Source organism: Malus domestica, chromosome 05 (genome assembly GCF_042453785.1).
Source record: "Malus domestica chromosome 05, GDT2T_hap1".
In the NCBI taxonomy this organism is placed as follows: domain Eukaryota; kingdom Viridiplantae; phylum Streptophyta; class Magnoliopsida; order Rosales; family Rosaceae; genus Malus; species Malus domestica.
In genome coordinates, this window is record NC_091665.1 from 34,780,893 (window position 1) to 34,799,514 (window position 18,622).

At 36.5% G+C, this 18,622-nt stretch overlaps 1 protein-coding gene across 1 annotated transcript; it reads right to left on the minus strand.

The window, feature by feature from the left end:
* Positions 1-15,349: 15,349 nt before the first annotated feature.
* On the minus strand, positions 15,350-18,401 carry LOC103435411 (sedoheptulose-1,7-bisphosphatase, chloroplastic-like). Its single transcript, XM_008373803.4, has 8 exons — positions 17,946-18,401; positions 17,532-17,651; positions 17,158-17,343; positions 16,829-16,910; positions 16,480-16,701; positions 16,169-16,269; positions 15,998-16,069; positions 15,350-15,767 (listed from the first exon to the last, which is right to left on the minus strand). Exons 1-8 carry the CDS (start codon positions 18,063-18,065, stop codon positions 15,486-15,488), a joined length of 1,185 nt encoding a protein of 394 aa, XP_008372025.2. The 5' UTR covers positions 18,066-18,401; the 3' UTR covers positions 15,350-15,485.
* Positions 18,402-18,622: the final 221 nt, after the last annotated feature.

The window sequence follows — 18,622 nt, forward strand, 5'->3', positions numbered from 1 at the left end:
CTAGTAACACCAACATCCTTAGGAATGACGGGACAACGAGTTAGAATTATAATAGGTTAAGAATTCAAATCCGTTCAATGTAAGTTTTATTTGGTGTAAGTTTTCTGACTTTTGTATAGTGTGTTACGGTTGGATAATACTTTGGGGGATGAGCTCGTTACTCCCTTTGGCAAGGATTACACCAAATCCTAGGGGCATTACTAAAATGACGTAGTTTGTGTATCCTAACCTCAAATCTAAATGCATTATGCCGGGCCAAATTAAACTTTCTTATTTTCTATTTTTAATTATCACATGTAGAAAGCGATCAGTACTACGTACTGATGTACTCGTATATGTGTGTGTTAGGTATTCCTAATTAATACCTAAAAATGAAGGACTGATTTAATTAGTCAATCTGCCTTTATAATCCATGATATATTTTTGCAATTAACAAACATGATCTTACTTTGAATGGTGCATATATGGCATTAATTCCCCGACCAAAAATTAAAAATAAAAAGATGGGATTATTTTTGGGGAGCCCATTTGGCATTTGCCCATGAATATGATATATACAAATCTGATATTCTGACGAATATGTAATTTGTAATGACATATGAGCAGGCTAAGGTGGTCTCAAACAAGAAATCATGGAAAATGAGTGGTGGCAGAATATATTGGTTCAAGACCCCACGATAAAAGTATTTCAATTTTTAACTTTACTTTATCAAAATTAAAAATAAAAAGAATTTCTATATATATACGTGGAGTGTGAAGAAGAAGAAGAAAAATTAAGAAAATTAATTTGATTTGATTTGATTACGGAGTCAATCAAGTGAAATGTGGATTAATTGTGGACCCGAATAGGATCCGGCTTAAAACAAAACAAGCAGAAATGGACAATTAATTGAAAAAGATGAGGTACCAAATACATATGGTGACAAAGGCAGAACTGATCATGAAGTGAAGGACGGGGCCTGCATGCTGGCTAGCTCAAGTGCAATGGAGGCGTCGCGTCACAAAGGCGTATTTTTTACACCATTCACTTGATTAATTATTGTTAATTAGCTTTCTTAATTTGAAATAATCAACTTTAAGCTTGTCCAAAATTAAGCTCAACGATCTGATCATAAGTTTTATTGGCCGAAATGTGTGACCAACCCACTTTCTAATACTTTACCAGATCATATATATTTTAATATTTATATATATACGTTGTTCAAAATAATATGATGATCAAGAGACGTGCAGTGTTTACACGTAATTAAGTTTGAAATTTGTAAAATATAGACACAAAAGTGAAGAATAATATCATTGAGGATTTTCTGCTTACCTGTTTCTCTGCAAATCCTTATCATTTTAGAATCCAAGATTACTATACTGAAGTAGAATATTAGAGAATAAGCTCGAACGATTCTGTTATATTTACTTTGGTACGAATATTCTGTTTTGGAAGAGAGATTCATATCTTTACCAACTAGGCTATGCTACCTCCGACCCTTACCCCGATCAGTATATTAATCCGGTAATTAGGGAAAACAATTCCTGCTTTTGTGTATACGAATGAGGGTAGAGAAATATTTTCATACTAGATAATAAACCCCTATACCATGGACGGAGCTACATAAGGCCCAAGGAGGGCATCTGCCCCCACTTAAATTTTTTGGTGAGAAAAGCAAAAATGTCATGATAATTAAAACAACAATTAAAATTTTGATTTTGGTTCCAAATATTCCACGTTTTCTAACCTAAATCAAACTCAATTGAATTGGGGGTTTCATAAATACATTGGATTCAACTGATGAAGTATCATAATTTAATACAATAATTTTACTCCAAAGTATTTTATATGAATTTACTTCATTCATTTGTTTGTGGCATTACAATTTAGAATTTAACTTTCCAATTTAGAGATTTTTTACTGTATCTGATCCTCAATAACCTAAAACCCATTATTTTACTTGGTTGTTTTAAGATGCCCCCAATCAAAAAAATTTCTAGCAATGTCCTTGCCCTATACCTACATTAATCATGTTGGTTTCTATTAATTTGTGTGATGCAAATTCACAGTCGAACAACATAAATTTAATAAAAGAATATCACTCCATATCTGAATACGATGCTAACAAGTCTACTAACACGTGAAAAGAATAATTATGTTTAATTAGAGAGTATGACATTATTGTTTAATTCTATATATATATATATATATATATATAAACGATCAATGCTCGAACGTAGGTACACTAGTGCAGTTTTGGCATCATCTCTAGCTAACTTGGATTTATAGAGTTGTTAATCAGAGTGCAGTCGGATTGCAGCCGCTCATTAAGGCTAATTGTATGCTAATCCAAAAGGAACCGAACCGTACGAGGCTACCAGCTGCCATTTCTGAGGGAATAATTAAGCAGCTGGAGCATTGGAGGTGGTGGATCGACGAGGGTTTTACAGCTTAATATATATTATATGGCATAATTAACCCCATTTTATGACAGGCTACGTACTTGACATATGTTGACAGCTGCATGGGTTTGATATATATAGATAGATATAACACAGGTTCGACGTGGACTTCATGATTGGATACAAGGGAATTTGATGACAGTTAATGGGTGTATATATAAATATACATCTTTCTTCAATCTTCACTACTTCCCATTATATCAAAATATATTATATCTAAAAGAATCATTTTAGATCAAAGATACTACGCGTGCCAGTTCGAAAGAACTTGTGACTTGTTCGATGAAACTATGAGCCAATATTCGAAATCGGTGTGAACTGTGTGACATTCGATGCATAAACTCAAATTTATATATGCATGATATTCCTAGAAATAATCGAGTTGGAGACCGAGTGAAAGTATATGAAATATTGAAAGTGCATGCCCTTGATTTAGGCCCAAAGGCACATGGCATGTACATTGATTTGGCTACTTATTTCGAGTAATTTCAGTGCACGTTCTTCTCTGCATAACCCTTTAATCATTGAACATGTATTCACAAATTGTTTTCGAGATGCCAATAAGGTATCTCTCTGAGTTCCATTCCGTGGAGTATTCATTGATTAATTTTGAAATTTTTATGGAAATGAGAAATAATTTCTACACATTTTTTTTTCTATACATGCACATTTGTTCATTTTTAGCCTTTGGATCACATGCAACAAAAAGGAGATAAAGAGTGCATTTTTGCTCAACCACCTTAAGTGGTACATAGTGATGCTTACCACTCTATTAATTACTAGTAATGAGTTTGATTTAATTTATATACTGCACACATGTTAAAATTTAAATTCATCTAACAATAATTAATAAGGTGGTGATCGAGCATAAGTATTTTCAAAAGAAAATAAACAGGATTGTGTAGTAAAAGAAAAAAAAAGGTGTAGAATTCATTTCTTTGAAAAAAGATAAGAGGAAAAGGCAAATCATGAGTGAAATGTCAAATATGACGAAAGCTACTAGTGATATGATATATATATATATATATATATATGGGTTATATATGGCCCAAAGCCTATAGTTTGATGGCTAAGTTTAAGCTAAATTTGATATTTCATATGGATGGTATGCATGACTGCATATTTACATTATTCATCAGCATGAGATCTCTTCTTCTCGATATTTATACTATATATATGTAGGGCAACCTATAATATTACTTATGTCTTCTTCTATTTGTCCATTGACGTTACCTTTCCTACTAACTGATCATATCTCTACCACGTTCCTACACATGCTTCCTAGGCTGCTTGGCGAACCATATTGTATGGATGCGACGCATGCCTTGTCTCGCATCTCTATTTTAAGAAATGGAGAAGTTCACATGTTGTATAGGGAAGTGATGAAACCATTAACACTGTATTTTTACCTTTCAATCTTGTTTAGAACCCACCGTATCAAATCATTAGTATGTAAATTCTTCTAAATAGCTAATACAAAAAAGTTATAATGTGAGGAAGACTAAATTTATAGACAAAATTTTGTAAATTAAATGATATGAAAGTAGACGATTGGATTATTGCTTAAGCGTTGACAAACATGCTCATTTTCTATGGATGACACACCATTTGGTTTGTAAATTTTATTTATAAATTTAGTCTCCCTAACATTATCTTACTATATATGTTTAATTCTATAGGAGAATTAAATAATTAGTGTAGTTAGAAAATTCCTTTGTGGAAACAAGATATATGGCGCAAAAGTTAAAAGTAGTCGTGAAGGCAAATCATACGTTGGACTTTTTTGCCCGGTGAAATTACTCTGTCTGATGATATATATATATATATATATATATATATATATATATATATATATATTATTTTTGATAAAAGACGATAGATTTCATTAAAAGTTTCAAGAAATTACAAAGGGATAACAATTACATTACAGTTTCCTTAACTAATAAATTTGTAATGAGATCCGGAGGGACCTCATCCCACTTACAATTGTTTCCCGAGAGAAGAGCGGTACGCGCATCAATGTCATTGACTTGAAGATAGACATGGATATAAGAAACTCCAATGAGCGTTGCCATTAACGTCTTCGTGTCTTCAATGATATTCTAAATCACAGACATATTAAAAGAAGTGTCACAAAGAGCCGCAACAATATAAATTTCATGTACTCTAGCTACTTACATTCAATTTTTAATTACTGTGATTGTGGAAAGAACGAAATAGGGTTGATATATGGTTACAGTTTTGATATGTAGCTTTTAATGCCTAAGGTCTCTAGTAAAAAAATATTAGAGTAAACAAATAGAGAGACTTGAATCATCCTATAATTTTGAAGTGATTCTAAGGGGCTAGAATCACTTGTAGGAAAAAGTTTATGAGATGTGCTTTTTCAGAAAATCACTTTAAGTGTACGAAGAAGTACATGTGAGGTGTCTCTCAATAAGTCACTCATCTAAAGTGATTTTGTAGAAAAACACATCTTATATGCTTCACTTCAGAAGCAATTTTGTGACAACTAGTCCATACTTTAACAATTTTATTAATTTTAAATGAGTGAATTGATGAAAATGCCCTAGAGGTGAGGGTATTGACTTTCGTTGACCAGCTTATAGTGAGACTTACAAAATGTTCTTTTAGCGTATCCCTGTAGTACTCGACAATACGAACACGTGAGTGCAAGCAAAATCGAAACCAGAGTTACGATAGGGGTTTTACGGAACTATAAATCCAAAAAGTACTTTTGTAAAAATTGCTATTTATTTTATATATCTCTCATAGTTTTTTTTTATTATTATTTTATTTTTTTGGTTAAGGGAAATGAAGGAAATGGGAATGGTGGATGGAGGAAAGAAGAAAAGAAAGGGCGGCTACCCAATCAGATAAGAGAAAGGAGAAGAGTGAGACCCAATCGAAAAGGGGGAGGGAGAGAGATGGACCAATGGGGAAGGAAGAGAAGGGAGGAGAAAGGAGAGAAAATAAAAGAGGGAACCGAAACCCCTTTCCTGTCAAGCCGTACACCTGTGACAACCCGGTGAAATTCCAGTGGCTCTTAGCCGTTTTTAGGCGATTTTCACCCCACCTTCATCTGCAATCACCACCATACTTCTTCTCCTTCATTTTTCACCCAAGATTTGATGGAAATTGAGCCAAATTCGTGGCGTTTGGTGACGGTGATATCGACGGTCCGCCGTTGCGGTGAGTTTCACCACCCACCACCACCACCTCCAGTTGACTCCCCTTGAACCCAAGAGAAAGACCCAAACACTAGCAGGGGAGTCGGAACATTAATGGAGTCGAATCAAATCCCACCACTTCTAGGGTTTCCAAAAGGTTCGAGGGAAATTGGAGCTTTCCCCTGCTAAATTGGACTTGGCCACAGGTATAAAACTTGTTATACTCATTGAGATCTTCATTTTTGTGAAATTTGGTAATTTTTGGAAATAGTTAATTTTTTTTTCCGACGAGTCGAGGCGGCCGACCGTCACATGCAGCGGCGCGTGAGCCGAGTCCCCACTTGACCATCCTAGGCTAATTCGATACCCCAATTCCATATTTGACATCCATTTAGTAAAGTCCCGATGTTTTAATATAATTTCGTAGTGGATCGCCTAGGTGGCCGCCACTTGGTTATTATATGAATGGACAATCTAACTATTGGATCAACACTAAAATTTAATATGTGATAGTACATAATATTTGAGGACATTAGGTACTTATGGATCGGGAATCTGACGTACGGATCTTCGCGAATTGGATTTGTAAGTTCGTAAAATCAAATGTTGATCGCCACTTAAATTTGCAATTGGCGGAGATCCAACTGTTGGATCGTAATGAAATTTTAGTATGTTGTTCTAGAAGAATAATATGCATCTTTGGAATTTCGGTTCAGAAATCCGAGATGTGGATCTTCCGGATCGAGTTACGTAGCGTTGTGGACCCTACCGTCGACCTTTGACCAACGATTGACTTTTGATCAATGGGTTTCAAATCATTCCAGAACATTCTTGGGATGTCTTTTATGTAAGTTACATGTTCTATCAATAAGAATTTGAGACATGATTTGATATTTGTTCTAGGCGTCGATCGTTCGTGATGCCTCGATATTCGTGCTAGGGAGTTGTAGTAATAACTTCAGGTGAGTGGGTCTATCTTTTATATAGTGTATACATATTCGTTAGTTTCCATTTATACATTGAAAAAGAATTTACTACGTATGCCTAACTTAGACTAATGCTTATAATAATTAGCGAAATAACGAAAAATTACGAAATGATCATAAATCCTACATGATGCACATGTATGCATATGTTTATTGATGCCATGATTATACCTACGACTATGAATGATATTATGTTGGTTAGAATTATTGAATCGTTATGGCATGATTTTATTTATGTAGTGTTCTCATTGCTACACCCCGGTGTTAGTACTTGCCTAGGACCAAGGCCAGTCTTTCACATGTATGTTCACATCTGCACCACACGGTTACCTTGGATCCAAGGAGGTGCCAGTCATGTCATACATGTTGCAATAGGCAACTCCGACATCTTGTCGTACAGGTTGCAATAGGCAACTCCAACTCGTATGTGACCACGAAGAGCGCCAGTCTTCACGTGATTATAGCACTAGAGCGTATATTATGATTACACCCAGTCCTCTTATACAGGTTACATTAGGCAACTCCTACTTGTGTGTTAGCATAGATTGATGAGCATCAGTCCAGTCGTACAGGTTACATTAGGCGACTCCGACTTGTGTGCTAGCATAGATCGATGAGCATTTGGTTTGATATGTTTGCTTATGCGAAAGTATACGATTACTGACGTCATGCACTTATATATGAACTATTGTGCCATATTGATATCTTGATATTTTGCAGGTTACGGTGAGTATTTTCATACTATATGTAGTATGTATATCTTGGAAACTATACAAATTTTACGGCAAGTGGTTATAACGTTTTCAAATGCTTTTATTAAAACTTTATTTTCAAGCTCACTCACCATTGTTTTTCGCCCCTCCAGGTTTTAGTAGTTGAGTTTTCGTATCGACGATGATTCTTGGCAAATATTGGTATTGGAGATTACCTTCAATGTATAATTCTCATCCTATTTTACCATACTTTACTTATGCTTTGCCATCACGTGTGAAATCGGTTCATTCTTGCTCACAAGCACACTCTTGTTTTTAGGCTGTTGAAGATTGTGACAATCAGGGATGAGGCTTCGATTCTATAGGAAAGTATCTTTGTATTAAATTAGTTTCTTGTTTTATAAGTCAACTTGTAATTACCTAGTTTAGCACCTAGCTTGTGTATATAGGTTGAGCTGTATTCCTTTTCTCAATGATTCAATACAAAACAATTATTTAAAACCATATTGGTTTTCTACATGGTACCAGAGAGATAATCTTGGGACCGAAGAAAATATCAAACCCTAGCTGCCCACCATGGCAGAGCACAACGATAAACTGAACCCATCTGGTTCGACGGAGGCAACCACTTATGATGTCAATCATGCTTATTACCTGCATCATTCTGACCAGTCGAGAATGATGCTCGTTTCTCAGCCGCTCACTCCAAACAACTACAACACATGAAGCAGGGCGATGATTGGAGCATTGAAAGCCAAAAACAAGTTGAGTTTCGTTGATGGAACTTTCAAGAAACCAGAAAAGAAGGTCGCTGCAGCAGACTTGCATCAATGGGATCGATGCAACAGTTTAGTTAAAACATGGTTAGTAAACTCCATATCACCGGAAATTCAATCAAGTATTATTTACTGTGATCTTGCGTATCAAGTTTGGGAGGACTTGAAAGAACGTTTCTCTCAAACGAACAATATGCAATTGTATCACATTGAGAGTGCGATTCATGATTCCACCTAAGGAACAATAACTATGAGTTCTTATTTCACCAAACTCAAAGCATTATGGGACAAAAGAGATGTTGCGATCAGCCTACCAGATTGCGACTATAACACCTTGTAACATGTGTTGGCATTTCAGCAAAATCAAAAGGCCATTAAGTTTCTTATGGGACTTAATGAAACCTTCAGTGCAGTAAAGGATCAAATCCTCTTAATGGATCCACTTCCACCCGTCAATAAGGTATACTCCCTTGTGCTACAACATGAGAAGCAACATGACGCTACTGCAGGAAAATCATCAGTACAAGAGGCTGCTGTGTTTGCGGCCAAGGGACCCGACTCCAACAAGAAATATGCTGATGTGAAGTGTACTCGCTGCAACAAAAACAATCACACCATTGAAGCTTGCCGTGCCCATTTGAAATGTGAATATTGTGGCTGGAAAGGCCATACGATAAATTATTGTTGGAAACTGAAAAGGGCAGATCCAGAGCAACAAATAAGCCATCCTAAGCAGGAGAAATCCAGGGGTAACAATGTTTTAAGTAATCTTGACAGACAGGAATTGTCAACTTCCTTCCTATTCACACCAAATCAGTGCAAGCAAATAATGACCATGCTCAATAACAACAAAGCCAAGGCACACAATGTTGGTAAAAATTCCTCTCTAAATGATCTCTCAGGTAAAGCTTTTTCCTTCACTTCTCATGGTCAGAAATCATCATGGATCTTGGATAGCGGTGCCACAGATCACATAATTACCTCACATACTTTGTTAACCTTTTTTGTGCCTGTTAGGAATAAGACCGTGAAATAGCCCGATGGTACCTATGTTGCAGTAACACACATAGAGACCATGCAATTTTCCACAGATTTTGTCTTACATGATGATGTTCTTACGATCCATCACATGTTCCACTCACAACTACCAACATTGACTCCTTACCTAACCATCTTACCACTTCTCCTCTTCACGGAAACAATGTCACCGAAGTTGTGACTTCATCCGCCTCACCTCCCATCGACACCTCATGTATTGATGATTTTCCTGCAGTAGTGTCATGTTGCTTCTCATGTCGTAGCACAAGAGAGTATACCTTATTGACGGGTGGAAGTGGATCCATTAAGAGGATTTGATCCTTTACTGCACTGAAGGTTTTATTAAGTCCCATGAGAAACTTAATGGCCTTTTGATTTTGCTGAAATGCCAACACATGTTGCAAGGTGTTATAGTCGCAATCTGGTAGGCTGATCGCAACATCTCTTTCGTCCCATAATGCTTTGAGTTTGGTGAAATAAGAACTCACAGTTATTGTTCCTTGGGTGCAATCATGAATCGCACTCTCTCTCACTTCCTATCTTATGCTCATTTGTCCCACACTCATCGTGCCTTTACCACCTCACTTTCCCTTGTCAAAAAACCTCAAAGTTATTTGCAGGCTATTCAAGATCCTAAATGGTGCCAAGCCATGAGAGATGAAGTTTCTACTCTTGAGGCCAACCACACTTGGACTTTCCAACCTCTTCCTCCAGCATACAAGAAGGTCAGTCTCGGGCTATTGTATCATGCTTGGAGACTCACTTATATCTTGGAAAACAAAGAAGCAAACCACAGTGGCAAGATCTACAGCGAAGGCAGAATATAGAGCCATGGCATCCACATGTTGTGAGATAACTTGGCTGAGATATGTGCTTAATGATCTACATGTTCATCATCTGAAACCTGTTACTTTGTTCTATGATAATCAAGATGCCCTCCATATTGCATCCAATCCCGTATTCCATGAGAAAACGAAACATATCGAAATTGATTGTCATTTGGTTCGAGAAAAGATACAAGAAGGTCTTATCAAAACTGCCCATGTCCGAACTCTACAACAACTGGCAGATTTGTTTACCAAAGCACTAAGTACCTCTCAGTTTGAAAATCTTCTTAGCAAGTTGAGTATAATTAACATATACTCCAACTTGAGGGGGAATGTTGAAGATTGCGACAATCAGGGATGAGGCTTCGGTTCTATAGGAAAGTATCTTTGTATTAAATTAGTTTCTTGTTTTATAAGTCAACTTGTAATTACCTAGTTTAGCACCTAGCTTGTGTATATAGGTTGAGCTATATTCATTTTCTCGATGATTCAATACAAAACAATTATTTAAAACCATATTGGTTTTCTACATAGGCACTTTTAGGTTTCAATTTATTCACATTTTCCACATCACTACACTTTATGGCTTCGTCATCTTTCAGGTATTGGCCAGCACAGCTCGATTCGGAGTCCTAGTGGACATTCTGGGTCGGGATGTGTCAAATTTTGTCTTTTTAGAATCATTACAAACGAGCCTTACGTATTAGTACGAATATGATTTTGTGAAATATGGTTTTGTGTTTTGATTATCTATGTAAAATATGATATCAAATTCTGTTGGTTGAACCATATCATGTTGAGTTAACAGTATAAACTCAACTGGCCAATGGCGGAGATTGTAGCTCTGGTTTAATATGGTAGAGCGCGTTTCCCTCTACATGTACTTAATTAAGTCTCTTTCTCCAAGTCTTAGAAAAGTTGGTAGTATGTCACTAACCTAAGTTAGTCTCCATACGTTAAACAAGTGTTTGATTCTCTAATCCTACACCTTTCCTTAGGCCTTAGACATGTTTTAAATAATTAGAAGAAGAAAAACTCAATTAGCCGATCACCAAGCCAATAATTAGCAAATGGATAATACGCTATCCAATCATATATACGAATACACACACACACACACACACACACACACACACACACTTAAAAGTTGTTCTCATTTAAAGTAATGAACTATTGTAATTACATATTAAAACAAGAGGGAAAAATGAATTAAAATGAAAGGATTTTATACATGGAAGTCATACTCTCAATTTTATGATTAATCATAAGTTAACTTCCAAGAAAGTTGGCAAAACCCACCATTCGATCGACTTGGAGTTTATGATAATATTTGATTCATTGATTCGCAGTCCAATGCGTTCATACCTTGTTTAATTCACACACCAAATATAGAATTAACAAAAACTTTTAGTCAAACAGTTCGGTTCTTGAATTGGCCATTCATCACAAATATATAGTATTATTTGAGTTATATAAAATGCTGCTGCTCCTGCAGGTAATATATATATGTAAATAAATGCCGGCCTTGCAGCTTCTGATTAGTCTGCAGCACCTGCAGGCCTTCTACAATATTAATCAAATATATGATAACACAAATAATACTTGCAAAACTTAATTAATTAAACTCGGAAACTGCATGAACTGCATGGCGTCTTAATAATAACGATTGCTTTTGGAAGTTGCTGCACATGGAACCTTGACGATTAATTATAATTAAGTACAATACATAGGGTTTGAATTGTAGCAGCCGCAGTCATGTTCAAGATCATATGTCACCGTCAAGTGGTACGTATACTATGCTCGAGAAGAAGAAGCACATGCATGTTTAATGTGAATCTAATTATTTGTAATTGTATATGATTATTGTTAATAATGTTTTTATTTTTCGAGTTAAGCCAAGGTATTTCTGCTGTGGGATTCAGAATCTCTATTAATGGAACATGAGTGAACAATTTTTTTCTGGAAACGATCACTTGCTCATCACATGCAAGCTGAGATTTAGATATAGTACAATTTTTGTATACTTAACTGACATTTGTTTAATTAATTAAGAGATGGCATCTCTATAATCCTTAAAGACTACGATTTTCAATATCTCAACAGAAGAAGAAAAGAAATCAATTGAATTTGCTATTTATGTCGATACTTTTTATTTCGTCTAGCTAAATAACAAGAGGTTTTGGCACATGGTACTAATTAAGGGTGTTGGTTTTCCATATATAGATTGGAAAAGCCGAACTAACAATGCCACCATTAATCTATTGGATCCAGATTTTTGGGGAATGAATATATGATCACATGTATAACTGCTAAGGGTTTTTGGCTTAAAATGGTTGGAGTATTATTTATATATCTGATATCATGTATTTGATTTTCTCTCCCTGAACATTGCTTGAATAAAAAAAAGATAACGTACATTATTACGACTCGAATTGAAAGAGCACCTTAAAATAGTTCAATAAATTACATGGCTAGCTTTCAGGTTACCGAAGATAACGCACACTGTTATATTAACCGAATCAACTATAGTTTTATACACTATAATTCCTATTCACATGAGTTTCATTTAAACAATGATATGGAGGCAAACATATCTAATAGGAAACAATAAACACATGAGTATAGTAGCTTAATATAATAAAGATTTCGAAGGTTTAGAAGGATTGAAGCATAACAAATCAAATATAATAGTAAGAACTTTACTTGGAGAGATTTTCAGTGTGCCTGAAACACGAGCGGTACGTTATATGTTATTATCAAGGTTTTAAAAGATGTTAGGCGCTAGTCGGGCGGTGGGCTGGGGCCTAGTGCCTAGGCGGATTTAAGTAAATCTATTATATTTTGTGTAAATAAGTGCTTGTATATACTTAAAATATATATAATTTTATCATAACCTACAAATAGAATGACATATATATATATATATATATATATTATGAAGTATTGGAACATAATGAAAATATGGATAACAAGCCTATAATGTGTGTTCATTTAAGTATTCAACAAGTTTCTTACAATTTATTAAAAAAAAAAAAATGCACATGCAAGTTATCTATTTTCTGTCTAAGTGAGTCGCAATCTAGGCGAGTGCTTATGCGGGTCTGGGCATGCTAGGCGAGTGCCTAGACAGTCTAGGCGGGCGTCTCAGCAGGTCTAGGCGCTCCTTCTTAATTTTCAAACGCTTAGGCATTAATCGGGGCGGTGACCAACTGCCTAGCACCTAGGCAGCGCTAGACGGGGATTTTTAGAACAATGGTTATTATATAAGTGGAGGAAAGTTTTTTTTTTTTCAAATGTCCATCCACTTGTATAAAGACATATGGCGTTTGCATCCTTGTTCCGGCCACATTGAAAAATCTCTCATATACTTGAACGAAAAGACTAAAACTACGAATTTCCAACTATAATTTTCAAGTAACTCTTGAATTACTTATCTTAGATCCTTCTCTTACAAACTCACCTCTAAGTTTTGTTAGGAGTTGGAAATAAAAAGACTCAGCTTATGTTAAAGTAGGAGGTGGCACACGACGAGATTGAACTGCTATACATGAAGTATCACTTTACTGCAGCTTAAGGTTCCTTCTAACCAGGTCCAAGCTCAATTTAAGCAGATGGTGTTTAGTTGCTAATCTTGATATTGCAATTTCATGCTAATAATTTTGCAACTTGTGCGAAGAGCCGTACAAATCTTGCAAATAACTCTTAATGCTTATACTAATATACAAACTTCTATATTGCCGAAGTTTAATACCTTGAATCCTCCAACATGAGCTACCATCATGTCTCTCTCTTTATTCTTCACTATTTCCAAATTTGTAGTTAGCACGGTTAGTTTGATGTCATGAATCATGATATATTTATGGTTGGAAAACCAAAATTATGGATTAGGGCATTACATTCTCATTGGGCCTAAAAGTTGGCCCAAGCCCAGTTAGAAAAACCCAACATTTGGTTCAACGTATCTGTTTTTCTCCATCAAGCAAATCCTCTTTTGGTATCCTGTTATTTTGCATTGAAAGTGCACTGCTTTTGTTTTTCTATGACAGCAGAATATAGTACAGACAGTTTTGTTTTTCTTTAGAGTTGTATTTATTTTACCATTCACTCAAAGGGTGAAGGTAAATATATCATCTTACTTCTCAATACAAATTCAACCTGGTGTCTCTAATTTTACAATTACTAGTTGAGAAATATATAGCTTCTTTTTTTTCAACAAAAAGGAACATAACAAAAAATAAAGGGTAAATGACAAAAAACTACATCAACTATTGGTCTGATGACACTTTCATACCTCATCTTTTAAAAATGACAATGTCATACCTCATCTTACAAATTTGTGACAATATCAGACCTCCGTCAGTATTTCTGCTAAATGCTAACGTGGCCAGAGATAGAACCCACTCACTAATCTAACTGGATTAAAAAATAATAAAATATATTTTTAATAATTAAATATTCAAAAATTAAAAAACTAAACAAATAAAAAAGGCCTAGGGATGCGGGCCTTCCATTCTTCCACCCGCACCAACCCTTCTCTCTCTCTCTTCTCTTTATCTTCTCCGGCATCTCTCTCCCACTCTAACTCCCTCTTCTCTCTGCAACCACCGGCGTCGAGGAGGAGAGCAACGGAGAAAGGGAGGAGAAGAAGGGTCTGAAGGCGAAGAGAGCGGAGGTGGGAAGGAGATGAGGATTTTGACGGCCGAGAGGAGGAGGAAATCGAGAGGTCGAGAGGAAAAGAGAGGTCGGAGGAGGTGTGGGGTCGACGGTGAATCAGACGAAGGAGCGAGGTTGGAGGAGGGACTAGGTGGAGAAAAGGTAGGAGGGTGATGGGTGTGTATTAGGGGAAGGGGATATGGGTGTGGGTTTGGTTTATTTTTTTTAATTTTTTTGGTGTGGGATCTGGGTGTGAGCTTGGATTTTTTGGTTTCTTCAGTGGGGTGGTGAAGATGGAGGAAGAGAGGCGGCGGCGGGGTGGTGAAGGAAGGTTGGGTATGGAGGCTAAGGGAGGGATGGGTCGGGTTAGGAGGTGGTGGTGAAGGAAGGATAAGTGCAAGTGGGGAGAGGGACGAAGGAGGGAGACCACATCCCAAAGAGAAGAGAGAGAGAAGAGAGAGAGAGAGGGTGGTGGAGGAAGGTTGGGGGGACAGGGAAGGGTTTGGTGGCTGTCGAAGAGAAGAAGAAAAAGGGTTGGTGCGGGTGGAAGGGAAGGCCGGATCCCTTAGGCCATTTTTTATTTTTTTTTATTTTTTTAAATTTTGAATATTTAATTATTAAAAATATATTTTACTATTTTTTAATCTAGTTGGATCAGTGAGTGAGTCCCGTCTCTGGCCACGTTAGCATTTAACAGAAAAAGTAACAGAAAAACTGACGGAGGTCTGACATTGGCACAAATTCGTAAGATGAGGTATGACATTGTCATTTTTAAAAGATGAGGTATGAAAGTGTCATCAGACCAATAGTTGAGGTAGTTTTTAAAAATTTACCCAAAAATAAAAGTTGAAATAATGAACAATGTGAAAGTTTGTCACTAAGCAGCAACTCCAACAGGCACTGCTCCCTTGAGCCTGGAGGATCCATACAGAGTTTCTTCAAAACGGATAATCTCGTTCTTTGATCCATAAGCAACTTGAGTCCGATCATCAAGATTAACGATTAACTTATCGAGCACAGACCGGTGCCCGTCACTGCTGAACCCTCCAGCATTCTCAACCAACAACCCTAATGGAGCAACCTCAAACAACAGTCTTAGCTTAGCCTTGGTAGTTGGGGATATCACATTAGTGAAGATACCCTTCTCCTTTACAATAATCTGCAAACCAAAATTTTGTTAGTTTTTTAGAAGCAATATTTGCTTAATTACCACAAATTAATAGTGGATGTGTCACATTGACTAGGGTGATTGTGCTGTCTATGCACCAGAGTCCAAATCCTCCTCCACAATCTAGATTAGTGTAAAATAGAATATCGCATATTGTATGAAAAGAAAAAATAAACTAAACTCAAACATGGAAGCTGATGTTAATCGAGATAAGTGAAGACCTGGTTTACATCCGGAACCATTCCTCCAGTATATCTCAATGTGTACTTCTCTTTCACATAGTAGTCAATCAACTGGTAGATGAAAATTCAAGAAACATCCCAATCAGCAAAATATTTTTTACAGTCCTCTAAAACATCAGTAAAATAAAGTTAAAGGAAATAGGAAATGACCTTGCTGTAGTCAGGGTTGTCAAACGTAGCTCTCAGGTTTCCAGGGGAGAAGAGCTTTCCTTCACCAATTTCTGTGGTCTCCTTCACATGTTGCCATTTTCCTGACCAAAGCATTTATAGAGAACTATAAAAAATTGAGGCCCGTTTGATAACTATGTCGTATTAGATTTTCATTTTTGTATTATAGGTAGAGGAAAATTTTGTAGGAAAAACCATACAGTAAGTTCAAAGTTTAAAATAGAAGTGAGCTGATCAAATTACTGTTTGAGAACAACTTTGTCCGGAATTTAATTCTATGACCGAAAACTAACCTTCGTCGAGAAGAAGGAACTCGTGGGTGCCGGGGAAGCCTTTAATAGCGAGAACATATGTCGTTCGAGGCCCGTAAATTCCCATTGCTGCAGCAACTTGATCTCTTCCTGTTATCCCAGTTAACTTATCTCCTGGCCACACCCCGAAAATTGTCCCCACTGTGAAGTTCGTGTCAACGATGCTGGATCCATCCAATGGATCAAAAGCAACGCTGAATCCACCTGTTTACGTTATTTTTAACTTGTAAGTAACCTTCTCAGACTCTCAGTCATCCCTTTTAATGTCTACGAAGTTCAGATATTGTGTGCTCAATATGAATATATGTAATTCGAAATAAGAGTAGCTGACCTTCAGCTGGGCCTCCCATGTCTTGGAGCTCAGGAACTTCTTCAGAACAAGCATATTTGCAGACATGTGAGTAAGTTAAGGCCTGCATGTTGAAACACGAAAATTGATTTTCACAGTATTCTCAAGTTCGGCTGCCCTGATATCATGTCAAGATTTCAGAGGGGTTGGGGTTTTATCAAAAAGCCTCGAAGCAATTAGTATAGGAGCCCTGCAATTTAAGTTTTATTTAATTTTGTTAGGTTTTCGACGCGGGGCTTTGCAATGTTTACATTCTTCAATATTTAACATGTGAATTGATTGGGGCATCAATCATATAGATCGAGTGTGACCTCAAAAAGAAGCTTATCAGCAAGCATATCCACAGCAAGCTGCTCATCTCCAAAAGAATTCACACATGCTGTTCCCCCACAAGATGCTGTCCTCACTTTAAATCCAATGGTCCTCAATGCTTCCCCCATTGATATCAACAACGTGATCAATTTCTTATCTGGGGTTGCCTTTGTTAAAAATTCTTCCTACAATCACAAATAAGTAAATTAAAAAATAATTCCTCTTAAAGCTCCAATTAAAAAATAACTCCTCTTAAAGCTAAAAAAAAGAAAGAAAACCTTGCTGCCTAAACTGGTTTTAAGCTCTTCTCTCTAGAGCCGCTTTTTAACTTTTAGGAAATAACAATAACAAATCACAAAGTGCTTTGTCTTACCAAGCTATCACCAATTGCACATTTAGGAACAATTGAGTTGTTCTTTGTCTTCAAAACTTTTAGGGATGACTTTGGCACCAACCGCAATGATTCCCCAAATAGAGAGCTTGTTCTCAACACCTGCCATGCATACACACAAACCCTTCAATTAACTTCACTTACCATTTTCATTTGAGCGGTACGTCAAAAGAATGAATCTATGATATAGAAGTTGTATGCATCTGTTTTTTGACAAGACGATATTCTAATGAGAGATTCAAACTTGAGTGAAAGGCGATGGATATAATATCCTGACCAACTGGCTTAACTCACGTCTGGATAAAAGTTACTTGTATGAACATGCCAAAATATGTGCATGCATTTATGTATGTCTATTAAATTAATTAATGGCTGAAAACTCCAAACTATTAATACCTTGGAATTGAAGGATGGAGAGATGGAAGCAGGAGAGAAAAGAGAGCTTGAATGCTGAGATGAAACATTATTCCGCACTGGGAAGGCTCCCCCGGCATAGTATGCAACACTGGTCTCCATATTTGAATATTGAGCTTCAAATCAAGCAAGTCTACCGCTACCAGTATGCTTTCTTTGTTCAAAGGTTCTTCCTTTGGGATTGGAAACTTGGAAGAATGAGTTGGGGTTGTAGATATACAACCAGCTAATGAGGTTTAGCCACGTGGCACATGCTAGGTTTTATAAGCTGAGAAAGTGGCATGGGGTGAAGTTAATTAGCATCACTCAAATATCTGTGGCTATGCTATGGTCCCCATGAAGGGATATGGTTGAGACTTGAGATCCCGCTTACAAGAAATGTACAACTGCATGGAAGCTTCACCATTCATTTTGTTTGTGTGCTTCCTAGTTGATGGAATAATTACATAGGAGTACGATGACTTAGTTAGTTAAGAGCATTCACTTTTGTACTCGAGATCTCAAGTTTAATTTTCACTTCCCTACTATCGCTCAGATCAAAGAAGAAAACAAAATAGTTTAGACATATCCTCATTGAATCATTGGCTCTAGATAGTGAATGAATGAATCATTGGAACATTAATTAAGATCTAAAAGCTAGGATAATAAGTTAGTCTAAA

Coding starts and splice junctions, on each gene's coding strand:
- LOC103435411 (XM_008373803.4), bottom strand. CDS start 18,065: ATGGAGACCAGTGTTGCATACTATGCCGGGGGAGCCTTCCCAGTGCGG. Junction 17,652..17,945: donor CTCCATCCTTCAATTCCAAG/GTATTAATAGTT, acceptor TATGCATGGCAG/GTGTTGAGAACAAGCTCTCT. Junction 16,070..16,168: donor ACAACCCTGACTACAGCAAG/GTCATTTCCTAT, acceptor TTCATCTACCAG/TTGATTGACTACTATGTGAA.